This window comes from Balaenoptera musculus, chromosome 16, assembly GCF_009873245.2.
Source record: "Balaenoptera musculus isolate JJ_BM4_2016_0621 chromosome 16, mBalMus1.pri.v3, whole genome shotgun sequence".
NCBI classification, from domain to species: domain Eukaryota; kingdom Metazoa; phylum Chordata; class Mammalia; order Artiodactyla; family Balaenopteridae; genus Balaenoptera; species Balaenoptera musculus.
The window spans coordinates 15463030-15486191 of record NC_045800.1 but is presented as its reverse complement, the minus strand read 5'-3'; the positions used below and the strand labels follow the sequence as shown (position 1 = coordinate 15486191).

The window sequence follows — 23162 nt, the reverse complement described above, 5'->3', positions numbered from 1 at the left end:
GCGCGCCGGGCTGGGAGCTGAGGAGGTTGGCGCGAGCCGTGGGCGAGGCGGGGCCGCGCGCTGGGTCCCCCTCCCCCTCCCGCAGGTCCCCTCCGGAGCGCCCCGCGCAGCCTGCATCTCCCGCTCCCCGCCTCCGGCCCGGCCCGGGGCGCCGTGGCGGTGGGCTCGGCCTGCCGCGGACAAGGTCAGGAGACGGAGAGGCGATGCCCGAGTGCGACTGGAGGGAGCCGAGCGGAGGCGACAGCGGCTGGGATCTGTCCCTCCTGACCGGGGAGCGGGACTGGGGCAGGCGCCGGTGAGGAGGAGAAGCGGCGGCGGCAGCAGCGGCGCGGTGTTCTCCTCTCCGGCCAGATTTCCCCTCTGAAGCATCCCTGTAGGCGCCCGAGAGCGCATCCCGGCCGGGCAGGGGCGCTGGGAAAGATGGAACCGGGGGGCCGGGCCCGCACTGGTCCCCCGCAGCCGGCGGCCCCGGGGCCGTGGAGAGCTCGGCCGGCGGGCGGCGGCGGCGGCGGCAGCGGCGGCGGCGCCTCCTTCTGGTTGCTGGACGGGAACAGCTGGCTGCTGTGCTATGGCTTCCTCTACCTGGCGCTCTACGCGCAGGTGTCCCAGTCCAAGCTCTGCGAGAGGACCGGCTCCTGCTTCTCGGGCCGCTGTGTCAACTCCACCTGCCTCTGCGATCCGGGCTGGGTGGGGGACCAGTGCCAGCACTGCCAGGGCAGGTTCAAGTAAGTGCCTTCGCCGGACCCCGAACCTCAGCCCTGCCCCGCACCCGTCGCGGCCTCCCCCCTTCTCTCGGCCCCGGGTCCCCCGGCTGGGAGCGACCCGCAGCGCTGCGGGAGCGGGGCCCGCGCTGTCCCCCTCCAGCCCTCGCGCCTCGGGGACTTTGGGCCCTGCGTCTCGCACCGACCGCCGTGGACGCGAAGCCTTTCCCGATGGTCCACCTGTCCGCAGCGACTCTGGTCCCCTGATCGTCAAAATTTTCACACTCAGTTACGGTGGCAAACACCATTTTGTTAGGACACTATTTTTTAATCAAAAATTATGCACGTAACTCGTGAAATACTTGCGCATTGTGAAGCATTCAAACAATACGGAAGTTTAAAGGTTAAAAGTTCTGGTCTACCAGTACCTCCCTCTTCCCCATCCTACTCCCCTCTCTAGAGGTAAGCACTGCTAACATGTTAGTGTATATAGTAATAGTGATCATAAGTAGAGTTTATGATGGCCTTACTATGTGCCAAACACTGTTCTGAGCCCATTACGTGGGTTATCTTGTTTGTTTCTCACAACAACTCTGAGTTACTAGAATTACTTTACTGGTTTTACAGAGGGAAATCGAGGCAATCCAAATCAGCCAGCCTAACTCTGGAACGTTTACTTTAAGCCAATATACTATGTTGAATTTGCGAGGACAGTCTTGAATTGAGAAATGCAAGAGTGACTTTGGGTTAGATAAGAGGATGAAATACCTGGACTTTTTAATGTGGTGGAGATAAAAGATTTTTCTAACTGGTTCTTTGACTGTCAGCTGTTGTGTGGGAGCATCACTTTCGTTTTTTTGAAGCTCAAGGCCCTAAGGAGCTTGCTTTACGACAGTAAAGATACTTTCCCCCCATTGGTTGATGTTTATTGCGTTGCTGTCTGATAAGAAAAGAAATGGGTGAATGTGGAGGGAGCAGCAGATAAGATAGTTGAGGCCAATAGGGTGTCCATCTGACAACTTGCACATAACAGTCACTAAGTACGTCAACTTCTTGGTCTTCTAGATACTTCACATGAAGTTTGCTGGCTGGGTTAGTAGCTCTGAAATTGCACTATGTAGATTACTTGTTGTCAGGGTGATAGCAAAATCTAAGTGAACTGTCTCTTGGGCTCTAAGGCAAAGGTAGGAATATGGTTCACCTGCTAATAATGTATGACAGGAAAATTTCCTGGGAGTTTTAAACAGCATATTTTCCTTTTTTTGAAAAAAAACTTGCCAGTTAAGACAGTGCCCCTGAAAACTCATTGTAAAAATGTATTTTTAAAAATGGGACTTTTTAATTTAAGTAGATCTTACTATTTAAATTAATTGACAGGAAGTTTTTGGAAGTGAAATCTCAGAATGAAGTTTTATGAAAGTCATTTGTAGCAATAAGTTAAAATGTTTCCTAGCTTCATAATTTCACAAATTAGCATAGTACTGTAGTTTTATATTGAAACAAAATTTGGTGGAGGTACTAATTAAAAGTTTAAACAAGTGTTTCAAGGTCTGCAAAGATATCTTATCGAATTGTGCTTGTTAGCAGTCTTTATAACTTAAATGTTCTTAAACTTTTGCTTTGATCATAACAGCCAGCCTCTTTACCTAGCAAGAGAGGATTTTGAACATATGAACTGGTAGTCAACAATGAAAAAAGCCACATCCATTTTTTAATATCCTTTGGTACATAAATAGGAAGATTGCCTGATTCATGTGTAAGTTAGGGACATTGGCCTTTGGGTGGGTGGAATTGCTCCATTTCTCTAAAGAGGACAGAAATTGCTGCAGTTCTAAGAAGCTTCTGTCTACATTTTATAGTAGTGGAATTGCTAATCAGCTAGATCAGCAACCTGTAACCTCACCAGCAGAGGTTGTCTCAGTTAGTAGGAAAGATCACAGATCAAGTTAAAACCAGCTTAAATAATATAGAGAGATGGTTGGTGTTCGTGAAAGATACATTAGTGAGTAAAAGAGGACTAGTTGTTGTTTCTTTTTTATATAGATATAGGTAAATAACAATAAGCCCTGGACTAATCATTGAATATTCATTTCCTTGGAAGCTGTTTCCTATGATTCATTGTACGCTATTAGTAAGTACTTTTTCATTTCTCTGTGGAATACAAGCTATTATTAGTTAGAGTAAATATAACTGGTACAACTCTGTGTTTTGTTATGTATTCTCTTAGCATAAAGAAAAAAGTGGTATTTAATGTTAAAGGGAAGAATCAATTTAGAAGAAAAGATTTCTTCCTGGTAAAGTACATGCTAAGCTAAGAAAGGTTTATTTGAGGATGGTGGCTTGTTTTATCCAGCATTTGAAATAATAACACAGTGGGAAAGACTTTAACTGGAAATTCTCACTTCAATAATTATCTTGAAAATCTTTTACTTAACTGAAGGATAGCCACCTAACAAACAGACATCAAAAATGATCAATCTTGGTAAGCAGGTGTCAAAATTAATTGGCTGGTTCCATGGTAACATAGCTTTTTTCCTACTGTAGGGATTTCACTAGGGAATGAGTATCCTTTAAATGCTTCTTTAGAACGGAAGATTGATGGTTGGGGGAGAAATGCAGAAGCAAGTATGGTATCAAAAGTGGTACTTCAGTTCTCTTAGGATTGATTTCAGTCTTCTGTTTCCATTTGAAAAGAATATAACTCTCAGAATTACAAGCCCTTCCTCTCATAGGTAAAACAGAATGAACACTGATCTTCAGCTAAAGCTGGACTAAAAGACTTAGGACTGAGAATCAGAGAGGACAGTGCCAATTTGAAATATAATAATCAAGGATATATATGCAAATGTGAATTACATTTACTTGGGTAGCTTAGTATAACATTGGAGTAGAAAATGTTTTGCTATGAACTATTTGAATGAATAACATTCTCTATTAGAAGCCAGTTCTTTAGAATTATTTTTGTAGAGTAGTTGAGATTTATGTTTTTATAAATTAATAATTTGAGTTCAAACTTGGACATTTTCTTGCTTATGTGACTTAGGAACCTAAGACTTCTAATTTCTCTTAGGTAAACAAAATAACTGATATTAACATTCTGAGATTGGAAAATAACTCATTATATTGTGAATATTTTATAAATGTATATTTATTATTAAAACATATTTATTGGATATTTCTCTAAAATCATCTATTAAATCTTATTGTGTGTTTAATGTATATAGATATTTTTTAAACCTCTTAAGTCAGTCGAGTATGGATAATGAATTTCACACATTTATAATGGAAGTAGTCTATTTCTATTTTGACAGCAAAATGAAGATATAATATCAGGAGTGAGGTTGCTATTGTAAACAGAAAGTGGCAGGGTTAAATGTGTCAATATTTTCCCTAAGTTATTATTAAAAAAAAAACAAACCCCAACATATGTGTGTATACACACACACACACACACACACACACACACACACGTACGTATTTGGAATCCTTTTTAATAATAATAGGGAAGCTATCAGTAACTATAAAGTTAAATTGAATATTCCCTGTTCCCAGCTCTTCTTTATTTCAAACTAAGATTATAATATGCAATTTATATCCATGGGTTCTTTTTACATTATTAAACCATAAAATCACACAATAGATTTTAAAATAATTTAAATTGAGTGTTTCTAAGATCCTAAATTGATAAATTGCTTGTACTAGCATGGTTTTCAAGACCATGTGTCTACATAATTTGGTTCCTTTAGCAGATCAGACTCACCCTTCCTGTTTTCCTGTCTGGGTCTTTTAAAGTTCCTTGAAAGTGTCACATTCCTTTTGGACTCAGGGCATTTCACACATATGCATACATCTCTCTGAACCGTCTTTCCTATGTGGTCTTTGCTTGACTGATTACTAAGCATCCTTTGAATTTTATTTAGCTTATATTAGTGTCTAAAGGAAGCTCTTCTGACTCCTCAGACTATGTGACCCCTCGTTATGTACTCTTATAGCACTATTTTTACTTTTTAGCACTTTCAAAATTATTTAATTACAATTGTAATTTTTTCTTAAAAAATTATTTTTAAGAGCTTTGTTGGGGTATAATTGACATGCAATAAACTGTACAATTTAAAAAGTTTGGACATACGTATGTACCTCTTAAACTATCACTACAATCAAGATCATAAAAATATCAATCACACTCAAAAGTTCCATGTGCCCCTTTGTATTCCCTCCCTCTCCTTTCCGCTGCCTCTCCCTGTTCCCAGGCAACTAACTGAGCCGCCTTCCTTCACTATAGATTTCTAACAAAATGACAAAACTCTTTTTCAGAGTAGTTGTATCTTTTACATTCCCACCAGCAGGGTATGAATGTTCTAGTTAACTTACACCCTCACCAACACTTGGTATGGTCAGTCTTAAATTTTAGCGGTTCTAATAGGTGTGTAGTGTTATCTCATTGTGGTTTTATTTTGCATTTCCCTAATGACTAATGAGAGCATCTTATCATGTGCTTACTTGCCATCTGTAGATCTTCTTTGGTGAGGTATCTGTTCATATCTTTTGCACATTTTTAAAATTGTTTTTTCTTATTATTGATTTTTATGAGTTCTTTATATATTCTAGATACTAGTTCCTTATCAGATATATCATTGGCAAATATTTTCTCCCATGTTGGGGCTTGTCTTTTCATTCTCTTAACAGTGCTTTCAAAGAACAGAAGTTTTAAATTTCAATTCCAGTTTATCATTTTTTTTCCTTTTATGGATTGTGCTTTTGGCGCAATATCTAAGAAGCCTTTGCCTAAACCAAAGATTTTCTTTGATTATTTTTTCTTCCTAGAAGTTTTGTAGTTTTAGATTTTACAATTAGGTTTATAGTCCATTTTGAGTTAATTCTACATCTAGTGAGAGGTATGCATCTCAATTTTTTTTTTTTTTCATATAGATATCCAATTATTCTAGGACCATTTGTTGAAAAAAACTATCCTTTCTCTACTAAAGTGGCTTGGCAACTTTGTTGAAACCAGTTGTTTGTATATTTGTGTGTCTGTTTCTGGACTCTGTTCCACTGATCTATTTGTATGTCAAGATTATTATAGCTTTGTAAGTCTTGAATTCAGGGAGTTTAAGTCCTTCAATTTTGTTCTTTTTCAGTTATTTTGGCTATTCTATGTCCTTGGCATTTCCACATGAATTTCAGAATCAGCTTGTCAGTTTCTACAAAAAAGCCTGCTGGGGTTTTATCTGGGATTGTATTGAATCTATACATTAGTCTGGGGGACAGTTGACACCTTATCGATGTTGAATTTTCTCACCCGTGAACATGGTATATCTCTCCATTTATTTAAGTCTTCTTTAATCTCTCAAAAATATTTAAAAGTTTTCAGTGAACAGGTCTTACAACTCTTCTGTCAGATTTTCCCCTAAGTATTTAATATATTTTGCTGCTGTTGTAAATTATATATATGTGTGTGTGTATGTGTGTGTGTGTTTATAAAATATGGAAATACAACTGATTTTGTATTTGGTCTTGTATCCTTCAATTTTGCTGACCTCACTTATTAGCTGTAGTAGTAGTAGTTTTTGTAGATTCCTTATGATTTTCTACATAGATGATTATGTTGTCCGCAAGTAAAAATACTATAAGCCTTTTCTCTGCAATCTGGATGCCTTTCATTTCTTTTTTCTTGCCTTATTTCACTGGCTAGAACCTCTGTTACAGTGATGTATATAGGTGATAAGAGTGGTTGGCTGTGTCTTGTTTTTGATTTAAAGGAAAAATATTCAATCTTTAACCATTAAGTATGATGTTATGTGTAAGATTTCTAAAACCTTTCTGATTTTCTGTTTCTGTCAGTTATTGAGAGGGGGTATTGAAATCTTCAATTACAATTTTGTAATTATCTGTTTCTCTGCAGTCACATCTGTTTTTGCTTCATGTATTTTGAAGCTCTGTTATTAGGTGCATGAAATTTTGTATTATATCCTATTGGTAAATTGATCCTTTTTTCATTATGGAATGACTAGTTCTTGAAAAGACTATCCTTTTTTCATTGATGTTTTTGCCCCTTTGTTGAAAATCAGGTGGACGTCTCTCTCTCTGTATCTGTTTCTTGATTCTGTTCTGTTCTATTGATTCATGTGTCTGTCCTTTGGGAAATGCCTTTTTTTTGACTACTGGATCTTTATAGTAAGTCTTTTTCTTTTTTAAATTTATTTTTGGCCGTGTTGGGTCTTTGTTACTGCGTGAGGGCTTTCTCTAGTTGTGTCGAGTGGTTGCCTCTTCGTTGCGGTGTGCGGGCTTCTCATTGTGGTGGCTTCTCTTGTTGTGGGGCATGGACTCTAGGTGTGCAGGCTTCAGTAGTTGCGGCACATGAGCTCAGTAGTTGTGGCTCGCTGGCTCTAGAGCGCAGGCTCAGTAGTTGTGGCCCAGGGGCTTAGTTGCTTCGTGGCATGTGGGATCTTCCCGGACCAGGGCTTGAACCCGTGTCCCCTGCATTGGCAGGCAGGTTCTTAACCACTGTACCACCAGGAAAGTCCCTTTATAGTAAGACAAAATTAGATAGTGAGATTCTTCCAACTCTGCTTCTATTTTTGAAAATTCATTTGGTTTTTGTAGTTCATTTGCTTTTCCACATAAATTTTAGAATCAGTTTGTCAATTTCTTAAAAAAAAAGCTGGGATTTTGATTGAGATTGTGTTGATTCAAGAGATCATTTTGGGAAGAATCGACATCTAGACAATATTGAATTTTCTAGTCCATCAACATGATATATTTCTTCATTTATTTAGGTTTTCATTGATTTCTTTCTTCAGATACAGATACTGCATGTTTTGTTAGATTTATACCTAAATAGTTTATATTCTTTGATGCTATTGTAATTGATAGTTTCTTTTAATTTCAGTTTCTAATTGTTCTTTTTCATTATGTAGAAATGCAGTTGATTTTTGTATATTGACCTTGTATCCTGCAATGTTGCTAAACTCAGTTTCAGTAGCTTTTTTTTGTAGATTCTTTGGGGCTTTCTGTACAGACGATCATAGCATCTGTTTTACTTCTTCTTTTCCCATTATATGCCCTTATTTTTCTTCTGGTTCTGTTGTACTCGCTAGGACCTTCAACCTGATGTTGAATATGAGTACAAGAGTGGATATCCTTGCCTTGTTTCCAATCTTAGGTGGAAAACATTCAGTCTTTAAACATGAAGTATCAGGTTAGTTGCAGGCTTTTTAAAAATAAATGCCCTTTGTTAGGTTCAAGAAGTTCCCTACTATTCCTAATTTTGAGAGTTGAGATAACGGAAAAATGTATATTGGTCTCTGCCCCTGGTTCCTGGCATAGAGTTCCTAAAACCGTTATAATTTCCTAAGTGATAAGAACACTAGAAGCATCTCTTGTTCTAATGTTCGTCTTTTACCTTTGTTCCTAACACAGGGCTGCTGAAACCCTTGTAATTTCCCCGGTGACAGTAGTAGCTCCTGGATGGCTTCTGGATGAGGGCTAGTTACCAGAAAGGCCAAGTCATGGTTTGAAGCTTGGAATCTTCAGCCCTGGGCCCTGTTCTGTTGAGAAGGGAGAATGGCTGAAAGTAGAGATACGATCAATCATGCGCACATGATAAAGCCTCCATAAAATCCCCAAAGGTTGGGGTTCAGAGAGCTTCTAGTGAACACATGAAGGTGCTGGGAGAGTGATGCACCTTAACAGGGCAGGGAAACACTGAACCGCTTTGCCCATGTATTACCCTATGTAGCTCTTCTATCTGGCTGTTCCTGAATTATATCCTTTTATAATAAACTAGTGATCTAGTAAATAAAATGTTTGTCTGAGTTCTGTGAGCCTCTCTAGCGAATTAATTAAACCCAAGGAAGGGGTCCTTGGATCCCCCAGTCTATGGCCAGTTGGTCAGAAGCATAGGTGGTATCTGGGCTTGCAACTGGTTTCTGAAGTGGGGCAGGGTTCGGTAGGGGGGGCAGTCTTGTGGGACTGAAACCTTAACCTGTGGAATCTGATGCTGTTTCCTGTTAGATAGTGTCAGAATTGAGTTGAATTCTTGGACACTCTGCTGTTGCCTGTGAATTCCTTGGTGGTGGGGAAAAACCTCTGTACATTTGGTGACCGGAAGCGAAGGTTGTGTGAATAGTAAAGGAGACTTATGGGGAAGAAGCACACAGCAGAGAAGAACTGGATTTTTTCCTACACAGGAGGAAAAATGCTGAGAGTTTTTCCGTTTACAGTCATGTATGGATGTTGAATTTTGTCACATGTTTCTTCTATATCTATTGAGACAGTTGTTTGGTTTTTCTTCTTTTGTTTGTTAATATTGGTGAATTAAATTGATTGATTTTAAAATGTTTAATCAGCCTTACATTCCTGGGGTAAACTCCACTTGGTCCCAATTTATTATACTTTTTATATATTGCTGGATTTAATTTGCTAATATTTCATTGAGGATTTTTGCTTCTGTGTTCATGAGAGATATTGTTCTGTAATTTTCTTTTCTTGAAATGTCTTTGGTTTCCTTATCATGGTGTATTGCTAACCTTATAAAATGAGTTAGGAAATGCTCCCTCTTATGTTTTCTGGAAGGATTTATGTAGACTTGGTATTACTTTTTTCTTAAATGTTTGGTAAATTCATCAGTGATGCCATTTGGGCCTGGAATTTCTTTGTGGAAGGCTTGCAGCTGTGAACTCAATTTTTTAAATAGATGCAGGCTATTCATTTTGTCTATTTCTTGAGTGAGTTTTGGTAGATTGTATCTCACAGAGAATGGTTCCATTTCGTCTAAGTTTTCAAATTTATGGGCATAAAGTTGTTCATAATATTTCCTTATCATCCTTTTAAAGTCTGTGGGGTCTTTAGTGATATTTCTTCTTCCATTTCTGATATTGGTAGTTTATGTTTTCTTTCTTTTTTCTTGCTTAGTCTGGCTGGACATTAATGTTATCAATCTTTTCAAAGAATATGTGTTTGGTTTCATTGATTCCTGCTATTTTTTCTATTGTTGTTTTTTCAGTTGCATTGATTGCTACTTCCTTTTTTTATTTTATTTTATTTTATTTTATTTTTGCCATGCCACGCAGCTTGCAGGATCTTAGTTCCTGAGCAGGGATTGAACCCAGGCCCGTGGCAGTGAAAGCCCCGAGTCTTAACCACTGGATCGCCAGGGAATCCCTGCTTCCTTTGGTTTTAACTTGCTTTTTTTATTCTAGTTTCTTAAGATGAAAAGCTTAGATCATTAATTTGAGATGTTTCTTCCTTTTAATAAAAGCATTTGAATGCTATACATGTTCTTCTAAGCACTGCATTAGCTGAATCTCACATATTATGGTATGTAGTACTTTGATTTTCATGCAGTGTAATTGAACTAAATTATGATTTACCTTGAGACATTCTCTTTGGCTTATGTAGAACTGTTTTGTTTAATTTCCAAATATTTGGGAATTTACCAGAGCTTTTTCTTTTATTTATTTCTAGTTAAATTCCATTATGTTCAAAGAACATACCTTTTATGATTCTAGTTTTTATAAATTTGTTAAGACTTGTTTTTTGGACAAAATATGGTCTATTGTGGTGAATGTTACATGTGCAGTTCAAAGAATATACATTCTGCTGTTGAATGGAGTGTTACAGAAATGTCAAGAAGGTCAATTGGTTGTTTATATTGTTTAGATCTTCTGTATCCCTAATGATATTCTATCTACTTGTTCTGTTGATTACTGAAAGAGGAGTGTTGAAGTCTCCCACTGTATTTATGAATTTATCTGTTTGTTTCCTTTCATTTCTGTCAGCTTTGCTTCTTGTATTTTGAAGCTTTTTTTGAGATGCATATACAGTTAGAATTGTTATGTCTTTTTGGTGAACGGACCCATTCATCATAATATAATTTCCCATCTCTTTTTCTTTGGTAATTCTTTTTACTTTGAAATCTACTTTGATATTAATAGCCACACTAGCTTTCTTCTGCTTATTGTTTGCATGATGTATCCTTTTTGACTTGGAAAGAATGATGTGTGTGTGTGTATGTATGTATGTGTATGTAAATATATATATATATATATATATATATATATATATAAAATCCAGTCTAATAATCTCTGTCTTTATATTGGTTTGTTGAGACTCTTTACATTTAATGTATTTGGATATTTTTTAGCATTCTATTTTAATTTTCTGTTGGCCCTTTTGGTATATGTCTTTGTATTATTTTTTAGTGGTAATACTAGTGTGCTAGTGATTACACTATGCATAGCTAACTTTTTATAGTCTATTTAGAGTTAGTAATATATTACTTCAGGAAAATTAAGAAATTTTGGAACCATATAGGTCCATTTATCCTCACCTGCTGACCTTTGCTATAATTGTCATATAATCACATCTACATGTATGGCAAATCTCATCTGATAAAGTTATAAATTTTGCTTTCAACAATCATACATACTTTAAAGAACCTAAGAGGAGGAAAATAGTCTTTTACATTTTCTTAGATATCTGCTCTTCCTTTTGCTCTTTGTTTATTTCTCAAGTTATAAATTAATTCTTAATGTCATTTCCCTTTTGTCTGCATCACTTTCTTTTGGATTTCTTTTTGAGCACAACTGCTGCTGATGGACTTTCTTAGTTTTCCTTGTTTTGAGAATATTTTGCCTTTTTTACTGAAAGATATTTTCCCAAGTACAGAATTCTGGGTTGACAGTTTCTTTCTTTCAGTGTTTTGAAGATGTTGCTTGACTCTCTTCTGACCTGCATAGTTTCTGAAATATGCAGGGAAATCTGCAGTCATTCTAATTATTTTTCCCCTGTATGTATAATTACATTTTTTTTTCTAGCTACTTTCAAGCTTTTTATACAACTTTTGTTTTTAGCAGTTCAAATTCTGATGTATCTGTGTGTAGCTTTCTTTGAATTTACCCTGGTTAGGGTTTGCTGAGCATCTTGAATTTATATTTATGTCTTTCACAAATATAGGACTTTTCTAAAAACTGTTATTTCTTCAAATATATTTTTCTGCACCAGTCTTTTTCCCTTCTCTTTCTGGGACTTCAGTGATACTAATGTTAGGCTTAAACAAAATTCTTGAGGCTCTGTTGTCTCTTTTTTATTTAACTCTTTTTTTTCTTTCTTTAGATTGTACAATTTCTATTGAACTATCATCAACTTCACTGACTGTTGCCTCTGCAATCTCCACTATGCTTTCGAACCCATCCAGTCATTTTCAAACTTAAGATATAGTTTTCAGTCCCCACATTTCTGTCGTGTTCTTTTTTATGATTTCTATTTCCCTCTTGAAAACTTCTCTCATTTAAGTGTCTTTACCTTTACCCCATGGAGTACAGTTTTAATACCTAACGTCTTTGTCTGATGATTCCAATTTCTGGATTTTCTCAGGATTGACATCTATTGATTATCTTTTCCATTGAGAATCTGTTACATATTCCTGGTTCTTTGTATGTTGAGTGATTTTGGATTTATTCTGGATGTTCTGAATGTTATATAGGTTCTTTGTCCTGTTATTCCCTGGAGAATGCTGATTTATTTATTTACTTATTTACTTATTTATTTTTATTTAGTAGGCAACTAACCGGTTAGGTACAAGTAGCAAATTCTCTTTCTTGCTTTCTGAGGGCAGTGGTTCTAATCTTCGTTCCATTTTCAAAGCCTTTGGATCTAAATGCACACATGCCACTCAGGGATTAGTCTGAGACTTTGTGATGTTTTAAATTTTAATTCACTTCTCAGAGCCTGTGATAAGCTGCTTTTTGGTCTGTCCCACACATGAGTAGCTCAGACTGAGCTTGAGTCTTATGTGGGTTCATATACAGAATTAGGGTATCTCTATCTTCAGCTCCCTCTTCCTTAGGATTCCCTCCACACTCTTTGGCTTGAAGGGGCACTTTTCCCCAGTTATTCTTGCTTTTGAAGAGACAGAATTTCTCTTAGGATTTGATCTGCATATGCATGTGCTGCTGCCATTCTCTCAAGGTTTGCCATCCTTGCCATCTTTCCGGCCATCGTTTTTGTAAAGTCCTGAAGTTTTCTTTCTTGGGTTGTTGCAGTAGCCCTTTAATTGATCTCTCTGTTTCTGTTTTTTTCTCTTGCTAATCTGTCTTTTATTGCTGCCAGAGTTTGCTTGATAGAACACAAATTTGATCATATCTTCCTTTGCCTAAGAACTGGAGTATTTAAGGTAGTGAGTGGTGCCAAGGTTTCTGATGAGGGATCTGTTGTCATTCAAATTGTTGTTCTCCTCTAGGTAGTGTGTCATCTTCCTCTGTCTTTCTTTCTTTCTTTCTTTTTTCTCTTAGGTTTTCAGAAATTTGGTTATGATGTGTGTGGGTGTGGAATTCTTTGTTTACCTTGTTTATTATTTGCTCAGCTTCTTGTTCTGTAAGTTTATATCTTTTTCAAAATTTGCAAAAATTTCTGTTATCATTTCTTCAGATATTTTTTTCAGCTCCACACTTTTTCCTCTCCTTCTGTGACTCCAATGAGACAAATGTTAGATCTTTTGTTACTAACTTTTAAGTCACTAAAGCTCTGTTCATTTCCTTCAATCTATTTTCTCTCTCTTCAGACTGGATGATTTTTATTTACGTATCTGTATATTCACTGATTCTTTCCTCTATCTTCTCTATTCTGCTCTTGGACACCTCTTGTGAGTTTTTATAGAAAGTTTCATTTATTATATTTTTCCATTTTGTTCTTCTTTACGTTTTTCCATTTTGTTCTTCTTTATGTCTTCTGTTTCTTTGCTGAAACTTATATTTTTGTATTTGTTCCAAAAGTGTCTGCAGCTGCTTGTTGGGCCATTTTTCTGAGAGCTGCTCTAAGATTCTTGACAGATAATTCCAGGATCTTTGTCATGTCAGTGCTGGTACCTGCTGATTATCTCTTCTCAAATGAGTTGAGATTTTGTATGGCAAGTAATTTTGGATTGTATCCTGGATATTTTGAGTATTATGTATGAGACTCTTGTTCCTATTTAAACATTCTGTTCTAGGAGGCAGTCAACTCGTTTTGGCATGTATGACCTAGCTCACTTTTCAAAAGTACAGCTTTATTGAATTATAATTTATATACCATAATATTCATACATGTCATAATACCATTTTAAAGTGTATGATTCAGTGGTCTTTAGTATATTCAGAAAGTGGTGCAACCATCACCACTCTCTAGTTTTAGAACTTTTTCATCACCCCATAAGGCAAACCCACACCCATTTGCAGTCACTTCCATTTTCCCTACCCACCAATTCCACTAATCTAGGCAGCTGCTAATCTACTTTCTCTATGAGCTTGTTTATTATGGACATTTCATAGAAATGGAATCATATAATTATATGGTCTTTGTCACTGACTTCTTTCACTTAGCATGTTGTCAAGTTTCATTGTATTGGTATTCCACATTTGTTTTTCTCTTTATCAGCTGATGGACATGTGGGTTGTTTCTTCTACCTTTTGGCTACTGTGAATAATGCTGCTATGAATTTTTTGTGTACAGGTTTTGGCATGGACGTATGCTTTAATTTCTCTTGGGGATATCCTAGGAGTGTGCTGGCTGTCTTTTGTGCTGAGATTCGACTGCCCACTTAGTTACAATTCAGTCGGTTTTGGCTGTGCTATTCTGCTCTGCCTCGCTTGTCTGCTACCCAGAGACCATTCTGAAACGCAGGTGGTATTCCATACCATAGTTCAGTACTAGAAGTTTCTGCTGTGTTGATTCTGATCAGTTTCACATATTGCGCCCGAGGGCATGCCCAGGACTTCATACACAGATTTAAAGAATCCCCTTTTTCACCTTTTCACCTTCCTCATCTTTGTAATTTCTTTCCGTTCTCTCGTTAGGAGGATAAGGGGAGCTGACTCTATTGTCATTTGCCTGGTTCAGGGCAGAGATGGCCCACCCCCCAGTCTCTGCAGCTGCTGCACCCCTAGTGGTGAGGGGCAAGGGTGCTGCCTTTTTGCTGGCATTTGCTTAGTACAGGGTAGGGATGATTGAAGTGACTCCACCCACACATTCTCCCCCAGTGAGGAGGGAGAGATCCTTTTTTTTTTTTTTTTTTTTTTTGTGGGTAAAATGTAAGCATTTAAAAAATAAAAGCACTGTGTAAATTAGGAATTTTCAAGTTGATTCTCTGTCTCATAAAAAAAATAGAAGATTTAAGATCATTTTTCACGTTTTGATGTATTAAGTTTTATGCCAGGCTTCATTTGTACTTTTATGACAGTATAATTATGCTAATAATGAATTTTTTCCAGAAAGTAGAATTTATTATTCTAACTATTTCATGTAAGACTAGTATTAATAGCATTAAAACTAACATTTCACACGTTAAATTATGAGTTTAGAGGAGAAATGATATTATGTGGTGGAAAAAGCTTTTACCTGTATTGCCTTTTTTATTGCTGATGAAAATTCTGTGAGGTAGATGTTGTTATTCTCATTTTACAGTGGGAATAGAGAGTGAAAGACCTGAAGCAATTATTTATGCAAAGTCTGATAGCTACTAAGTGATAGCTGAGTTGCCAAACATGTCTTTCTGGCTCTTTTTCCATAGCAAGCCATCTTCAACTCTTCAATAAGAAGTTTCTCCTCAGTTATAAATTCATAATCTTCTGGATTTCCAGATAGCATAGGGGTACTTAGGATCATGAGTTTTGATACCAAACTGACATGAGATTGAGATCTATTTCTGCCAATGTGCCATTAATGTTGCATGGATTTAGTTTGCTGCTTTACTGAACACTTGATAAGTTTTATGGCATTACGGTTTTAAAACAATCTTGTGAAATAAGCATTATTGTTATAACTATTTTGCACACAAGGAAACTTGAGGCTTAGGGAGTTTGAGTAACATACCCATTAGGTGACCAGGCTGAGATTCTTGTAGCTCTTCTAAAGTTTTGCCTGTTTCTTCTAGTTTCTCAGTCATGTCTTTTTTATTCTTCAGTGAAAAGAGAGTATTGTTCTACAGAGTTCTTACGTGTCCTTTATGAAGTTAGTATGAATGAGTGCATTTTACAGTACACAGAGATACAATAAGAAAAGTCTAAGCTCGTTAAATAATTTTCTATGATGTAGCAATATTTTATTTATCTCCAAGCTTGTTGATTATTTAAATGTATATTATAACAGGAACTTTTAACGTCACGTTCCTGGATAGGCTGTGAGTGGTTGGTGAATCCTCAGATTTGTATATAAAATATTATTTATACGAATTTTTCTAGGCAGGAGGTAATAGCTTTTACAAGATTCTCAAAAGTGATCTCAGATCTCAAAATGGTAAGAATCACTGTACTGTAGAAAAGGAACCCAAATAATGGTCACTGTGTATGTAGAATTAAAAACCATTTTTTTTAACACATGGAATGATTTCAAAAGTAGTTTTTTAATTTATTTTTTCAAAAAAGCTTAGGAAGATTATACAACAAGGGTAAAAAAATTTTCCTATTAATTGAAATATTACAGTATTCAAATAATCTGAATATCTGTATTACATGGAGGCACATATAGATACAATGAATATCTATATATATTTATATGTATACATATATGTGTGTGTATATATCTACACACACGCACCTGACATATTTCTATAGATATCTATCTGCATGATGGGGAGTGCTCCATCATCCCCTCTATATGACATGTATCATGACTTTATATGCTCTACATTTATTTGCTATTTGTATATTGTCTTCCCTCTTTCTAGCACTAAGTTGTCCAGTGTGTCAGTCACTATCCACATGTGGCTGTTAAAATTAAATTTTAAAAGTTCAGTTCATTTTTTTGCACTGACCACATTTCAAGTGCTCAATAGCCACGTGTGCTTAGAGGCTACCGTACTGGACATGTATAGAACATTTCTATCATTGCAGGAAGTTCTGTTGGACAGCATTGTTCTGGAATGTAAGGTCCAGAAGGACAGAGACTTTTTTTACTTAGTTTTTCTTGTTTTTTATTTTAATAGCTTTATTGAGATGTAGTTTGCATAACATAAATCTCACCAGTTTGAAGTACACAATTTAATGGTTTTTAAGATGCACTTAGAGAGTTGTGCAACTATAATCATAATTTTAGAACATTTTATCATTCCATAAAGTAAACCTTGTATTCAAGAGCATTCACTCTCCATTCTCTCCCTGCTCCCCAGGTTACTACTAATCTGCTTTCTAGAGACCTTCCATAATTCACAGTTTTATCTCCCATGCCAAGAATATTGCTTGCCATTTATTTTATGATGGCCCTCATGACCTTTGCCCGCTGGTGTTCCTCTCATGATTTTATGTTGTATGGCAAAAGGGAGATTATCTCAGTGATTTTCCACCACAAATCCTGGGAGGGTGAGGTATAATTAGCTCCTTCCTTTGATATTAGACTTGATAGCTAACTAAGCACGTACTGTTTGCTATCACTGAGGCCAGTCTGTAGACAGTTTAGTTAGTGTGCTGATGGCCAGTCCAACTGGTATAGCCAGCTTCGTTAGTGTACTTACATGGGGGAAAATATTAACTAATAAAGTCAGTACCTTTGTGGCCAGGATATGATTTTTACAAATTAGTGATCATTCAAAGTGGGATGATACCCAAGGTGACTTACTGGAGTGTGGGAAGAAAGCATTAGGACTTCTACTACTATTATTTTTAATTTTGATTTTTTAAATTTATACTTTATAGTGCACAATATTTTGAATAGTATATATTTATTAACATGTAAATATACATTTATTTGAGTTACATAATAAAAATTCTTACTGATAAGAGAGCATGATAATTAAGGTTTGGAGACTTCTGCTCTAGCAGACAAGGTCACCTAAACTTTTATTAGGGATCAGGTGGACAGAGAATGCAGACTTTTGGGAGTGAGGGATGCAGAATGCACTATAAAGAAAACAAGAAGAAATGCAAGCTCAGCACGGTGTAATACAATAACGTATCATAGTGCAGAGAGGAAAAAAATACCCATAATATAATCTAGAGGTTCTCTTCATATTGTTTAAAAAGAAATCAATAAATATTAAATAATATTTTAAATAAAAACACTATTTAAAAAAAGACTTGCATGTGAGGTTGGCTTCCAAAGGCAACTCTGTGTAAAGACTAGCCCTGAGTGGATCCGACTCTTCTTTGTAGAGTGGTTATGCTGGCAGTAAAACCAGATACTTTGATAAACAGGATTTATTGTTTCCTGTAATACTTTATAATGTTAAAACTATTGCATTTTTCTTATTTTTAAAATGTCTTAACCAAATTTTGTATTCATGGCCAGGATAGAGAATAACACTTTAATTGATTTAATTTTAGTTCTGTTTAATGTTTGTGCTGGTTTTCCTGCATTTAGTAGTGGCCACTCCTGTGTTATAAACAGCTCAGCATGCTTATTTGATTAGGGAGTCTAGATTGGGCAGTTTCAGCTAGATGAGACATTGGCAAGGCATATGGGCATGTGCAGGCATCTAGACAGGGATTGGCAAAACTTTTTCTGTAAAGGGCCAGATAGTAGATATTTTAGGCTTTGTATACCAGATGGTCTCTGTTGCCACTACTCAACTCTGTTCTTGTAGCATGTTAACAATCTTAGATATATGTAAACAAATGGGTGTAGCTGTGTTCCAATAAAACTTCATTTACGCAAACCGGCAATAGGCCAGTAGTTTATGGAGCCCTGATCTAGATTAACCATGTCAATATGGTTCTCAATCCAAGAACATGATTGCTACAAATTAAAAATAAGTTAACTACTTGAAACTTAGAATGCATTGTAGAAACGGCATTAGAAATAGAAGAAGCCTGTTTTACCTTTTACGTAGCTGAATTATATGCTGCCTAATTTTTGAAAATCTCTACCCAGCTGGAATGTACAGGTGATGTTAAGAGTAAGAAGTGAAGAAATAGATTGGAAACTAGGTGTTTGTGGTCAGAGTGTAATCTTGGAGCGTAAGACTTCTGAATTTTAGAAGAACAGTTCCAGGTGGTGAAGATGTCCAAAGTGTGTAATGGGAGTTCTTTGCTCAAGTGGCATGGAGGTGAACATTCTTCAAGCTGAAGAAGAGATCAGGAAACTACAAAGGGGGAATTGCTCCTTCCTTATTGTGGAAGTGGTAGGAATTTTCCCCCCTTACTCCTATCTCTTGATGGTGAGAAAGGATTTTCCATCCTTTTATCTTGGTTGGTGTCAGCCCCTCCGTGTTTCTAGTAGAGTGAAAGTGGCAAAGAGGAAACCTCTTTGCAGTAAGTAGAGGCAAAGGTAGGCTCTTGGTAGGGGCTTTTGCTAGGAATGGCTGATGAAGGTACAGAAGGATTTCAGGGGCTGTGGTGAGTAGAGTTTTCTTTTAAGTCTGTGTAATTGTGCCTCTGAAGGTGAAGAGGATGGGACAGAGTGGGTGGTTTTCATGTACTCCTGTTGTGTAGCCTAGGTGGGGAAACATAACAGTTCTTTCACATCACCTCTTATAGGTGGGAGAGAAGGGTTATAGTTGTAGCTCCTAGAGTATATGTTTCTTTAGAGGAGGGGAGATATATTTTAAACTAAGGGTAAGGAATTTCCCAACATAGCACAGGACTGGGTCAGTTCGAGTAGGTGGGGTGGTAGAGAAATAGAGGGGTTTTGGGGAAAGAAATCCCCAGTAGTGTTAGATTTCCTCATACGCAGTTTGGGAGGTATATTCCTAACTAGGAAGATAGATTATATTGTAGGTGATAGTTGCAAAGCTGCCTGTTCTTAAATTTCCGGCCTTATTTTCTTATTAAAAGAGCTATATATTTCTTGACTATGTATTAAGGTACCTTTTGAATATGTTATACTTCTCTTCTTCCATTAGAGAAGAAATTGAAATAGAAGTGGTTGTGTAAGGTCATGGAACAAATTAGGATTTTCTTTAAAATTAAGTCTCTGAGGCTCTAGACTGTTATCATACAGGCTTAATTTATGTCTGATAATTTGTATCATTTGATTCAGCCCTGATTTGGGGTTTTTATAATTTAAATTATAACAATATTTTGACTTTAAGGGTTTGTTACAACTGTCAGTTAGAAACTAGGGAGAAGGATTGTTTAGTGGACCCTATTGATGAGGGTTGTGATCATAACATTTCTAAATCTTAATTGATATTTTCTGTTTGTTGAGACATCATTTTCCTGGTTTCCTGTAACTATTGTCCATGATTTCCTTTAGAATTTTTGAGTATATTTAAAACAGTTGATTTAAAGTGTTTGTCCAACAAGCGCAATTTCTGTGTTTCCTGCAAGATGGTATCTGTTAATTTCTCCTGTGAATGGGCTATACTTTCTTGTTTCTTTGTATGCTTTGTAATTTTTTTGTTGGAGACTGGGCATTTGATTATTATAATGTGATAACTCTAGAAATCGAGTTCTTCCCCCTCTTCAGGGTTTGTTTTTCTTACATGTGGTTGTAGTTGTATATTTGTTTAATGACTTTTCTAAACTGTTTTTTGTAATGACTGTATTCTTTGTTTTGTGTGGTTTCTAAAGTCTCTGTTCTTTTAGTTTATGGTAAGCTAGTGTTTTGACATAGATTTCCTCAAATGCCTGGAGTCAAGAAAAAATAAAGAATTCTCCCAGTCTGTGCAGATTGACTGTGTTGGGACACTGCTTCAGTGCTTAGCCACATTGTTTATGACTCTGCCTTACCCTTCACTTCCATCTTGCTCTGAGTCTGAAAATTAGCCAGAGGTGGAAGTGTAGAGTCTTCTCAGGTCTTTTCTGGGCTTGTAGTCTAAGAAAAGTCTCCCTGGGCATGCATGTGGCTTCTCAAATTCCCATATTAAAATAATTGATTTTCAACTTTTTAATATATACATTTAGAGCTATAAATTTCTCTCTAAAACAATGGTTGAGCTTCATCTCATAAATTTTGATATGGTGTGGTTTTAGTGTTAACAATTAAAAATATTTTCTAATTGTCCTTGAGACTTATTAGTCTATTGCTTAATTGTCAAACTTTTGGGGATTTTAAGTTTATTTATTTTTGAATGGTCACTGTATATGGGGCTGCCACTAATTACATGGCTTTTAAATACATGGTTCCTGTAGCCAATTGTCATTGATTGATTACATTGATTTAATTCAATTCTGGTGTTACTGCTTGTTGTGGCTTAAGAACAAGTACAGGCAGACCTCAGAGATATTGCTGTTTCAGTTCCAGACCAACACAATAAAGCCAATATTGCAATAAAGCATCACATGAATTTTTTGGTTTTCCCAATAATATAGTTGCACATAAGAGTTATGTTTACATTATATTGTAGTCTATTAAGTGTGCAATAGCATTATGTCTAAAAAAACAATGTACGTACCTTAATTAAAAAATACTTTATTGCTAAAAAATGCTAACTATCATCTGAGCCTTCAGCAAGTCTCAATCTTTTTGCTGGTGGAGGGTTTGAACTACTGTGAGAATTACCAAAATGTGACAAAGAGATACAAATTGAGCAAATGCTATTAGAAAAATGGCACTGATAGACTTGCTCCATGAAGGGTTGCCACAAACCTTCAATTTGTAAAAAATGCAATATCTGTGAAGCACAATAAAGTGGAGTACAAGAAAACAAGATACGCCTGTAGTCATTTAAAGAGGGTGAGAATTTATTTTTCTCACTGTCAGCCCTGGTTTCTGATAGACTTTTGCAGGCCCAAAGGGTTAAATAAATATAGAGGTTGAAGGTTCTCAAGTACATCTACCAGGTGGCACCCTCCTAGGTATCTGGGCACTATCTTTAGCACTGAAGTCTTGCCAGGGCTGTGAACTAAACTTTTTCTGTAATCCTGCTCCTCTCATAATCTGGTCCTGGGCTGGTTTTCCAGTTAGGTCAACCTTCTGGCCTCAGAAATAGAGTCTCTTTAAATGTTACAGAGTCCCCTGGCATTTACACTGTATCTAAAATTGGTGGTTGGTGAATTGAGTCTTACAGGATCTTGGGGCAAGCTGCTTATGGGTCGGTGTCTTAGTACAGGCACTCTGCTGCAGTTTTCTGCCTTTAGCATATCAATGGCTTTTAACATCAGTCAACTAATTCCACAGTCCTTGTAACTACCCTTGCTATTCTATTTCTCAAATATTAGAGATATCACATAAGTCTATTGCATTAGTCAGTGCATCACCTTCCTCTGGTATCCTCTCTCAATTCAGCAAAAGTGAAAGTCTTTGTCATTGTGAGCTATAGCATGCCACAGGTTATTGCCACTCTCTCTACCACCCCCAGTGTGACTCTTGTTGCCATCTGGCCAGTGAGTGATCCAGCCCCAGAGCCCATCTTGAAGTTCTGCTTCCTGGTACTGTTAGTTTGGTCACACTCCCCTCCACTACCTTGAAGCAGATCCTGAGATAAGAATTGAGCACATGTAGTATATTTGGGAGATTCAGGGACACTGACAGAAGTGAAAGAAGAGAAGGAGCCAATAAGGGAGGTATGTTGTCAAGTCAGGTACCACACTGGGTGACTGGAGCCAAATCCCACAAGGAAGTGCACTTCATTATTATTGCAGCAAAGAGATAAGCAAGTTTGGAGTTTTTCCAAATCATTCATTGGCTAGGGGCTGCCCTGGGAGGATGTTGATTCACAGGCACTTTCAGCCCACCACATGCATAGGAAGAGTGGGTTCTAGTAGATAGAGAGAGCCCTTCAACATAGATGCAGGTGCTGGCCCGAGAAAGTCAGTCTGGAGTGTATGGAAATGGTCAGAGGGTCTGAGAGGATATGGTGAAATGCTGACACCGTTGGCAACTGTCTGTTTTCAGCTATGCAAGGTAATATGAGATTACTTTCTAAAGTTGTACTGATTTATCCTATGAGAATTATCTCCACATCCTTGCCAATATTTGGTATTATTAATCTCTTTAATTTTAGCCATTCTGTTGGGTGCATAGTGGTACGCTATTGTGATTTTATTTTGCATATCCTTTATTATTATTGGTTGGTTTGGGTCCAATCAGGAAAGAGGATCACACAGTAATTTTAATAGGAAAAGTTTAATGTAAAGGATTATTGACTGTAACACAGATTGGAACCGAGAAATTGGCTAGTAAGAAGTAAAGAGAACTCTGCAAAATATAGAAGTAGTAGATACAAGGAGCAGCCACTACTGCTGTTATGGCTGAGACAGAACTCTTAAGTGAGAGTCCCTGTGACCTGGCCTGAGATCCAGACCTTGTTGGGAGAGCAGGCTGTGGCTTACTGAATGGCAGAAAAGTCACTGTAAAGCTGTACCTGCGGAACTTGCTTAACATCTGCCCTTTGGAACTTGCCATGGTTACTTATGGGATGCTGGGGAAAGCTGTTCACAGAGTGGTGTCTCACTGGAGACCTCTGCTGCAGAACTGCCTGAGGGGAAGTGCTGGGGGAAACTGTTGGTGGCTGGGTGCTGGTGGCCATCAGGTACGTAGGAGCCTAGTACCTAGTGCTGCAGGAGCTTGTTGAGTGAGTACATCGGAACCAGGAAGCAAATCTGTTTCCTC

General features: G+C 37.3%; 1 protein-coding gene across 1 annotated transcript in view; it reads left to right on the top strand.

Moving 5' to 3' along the window:
• Positions 1-420: 420 nt before the first annotated feature.
• ATRNL1 (attractin like 1) overlaps positions 421-23162 on the top strand; it is a 688151-nt gene continuing 665409 nt past the window's right edge. The window contains exon 1 of the mRNA XM_036829651.1: positions 421-725. Coding sequence (XP_036685546.1) covers positions 421-725 — 305 coding nt within the window. The remainder of the gene's footprint in view (positions 726-23162) is intronic.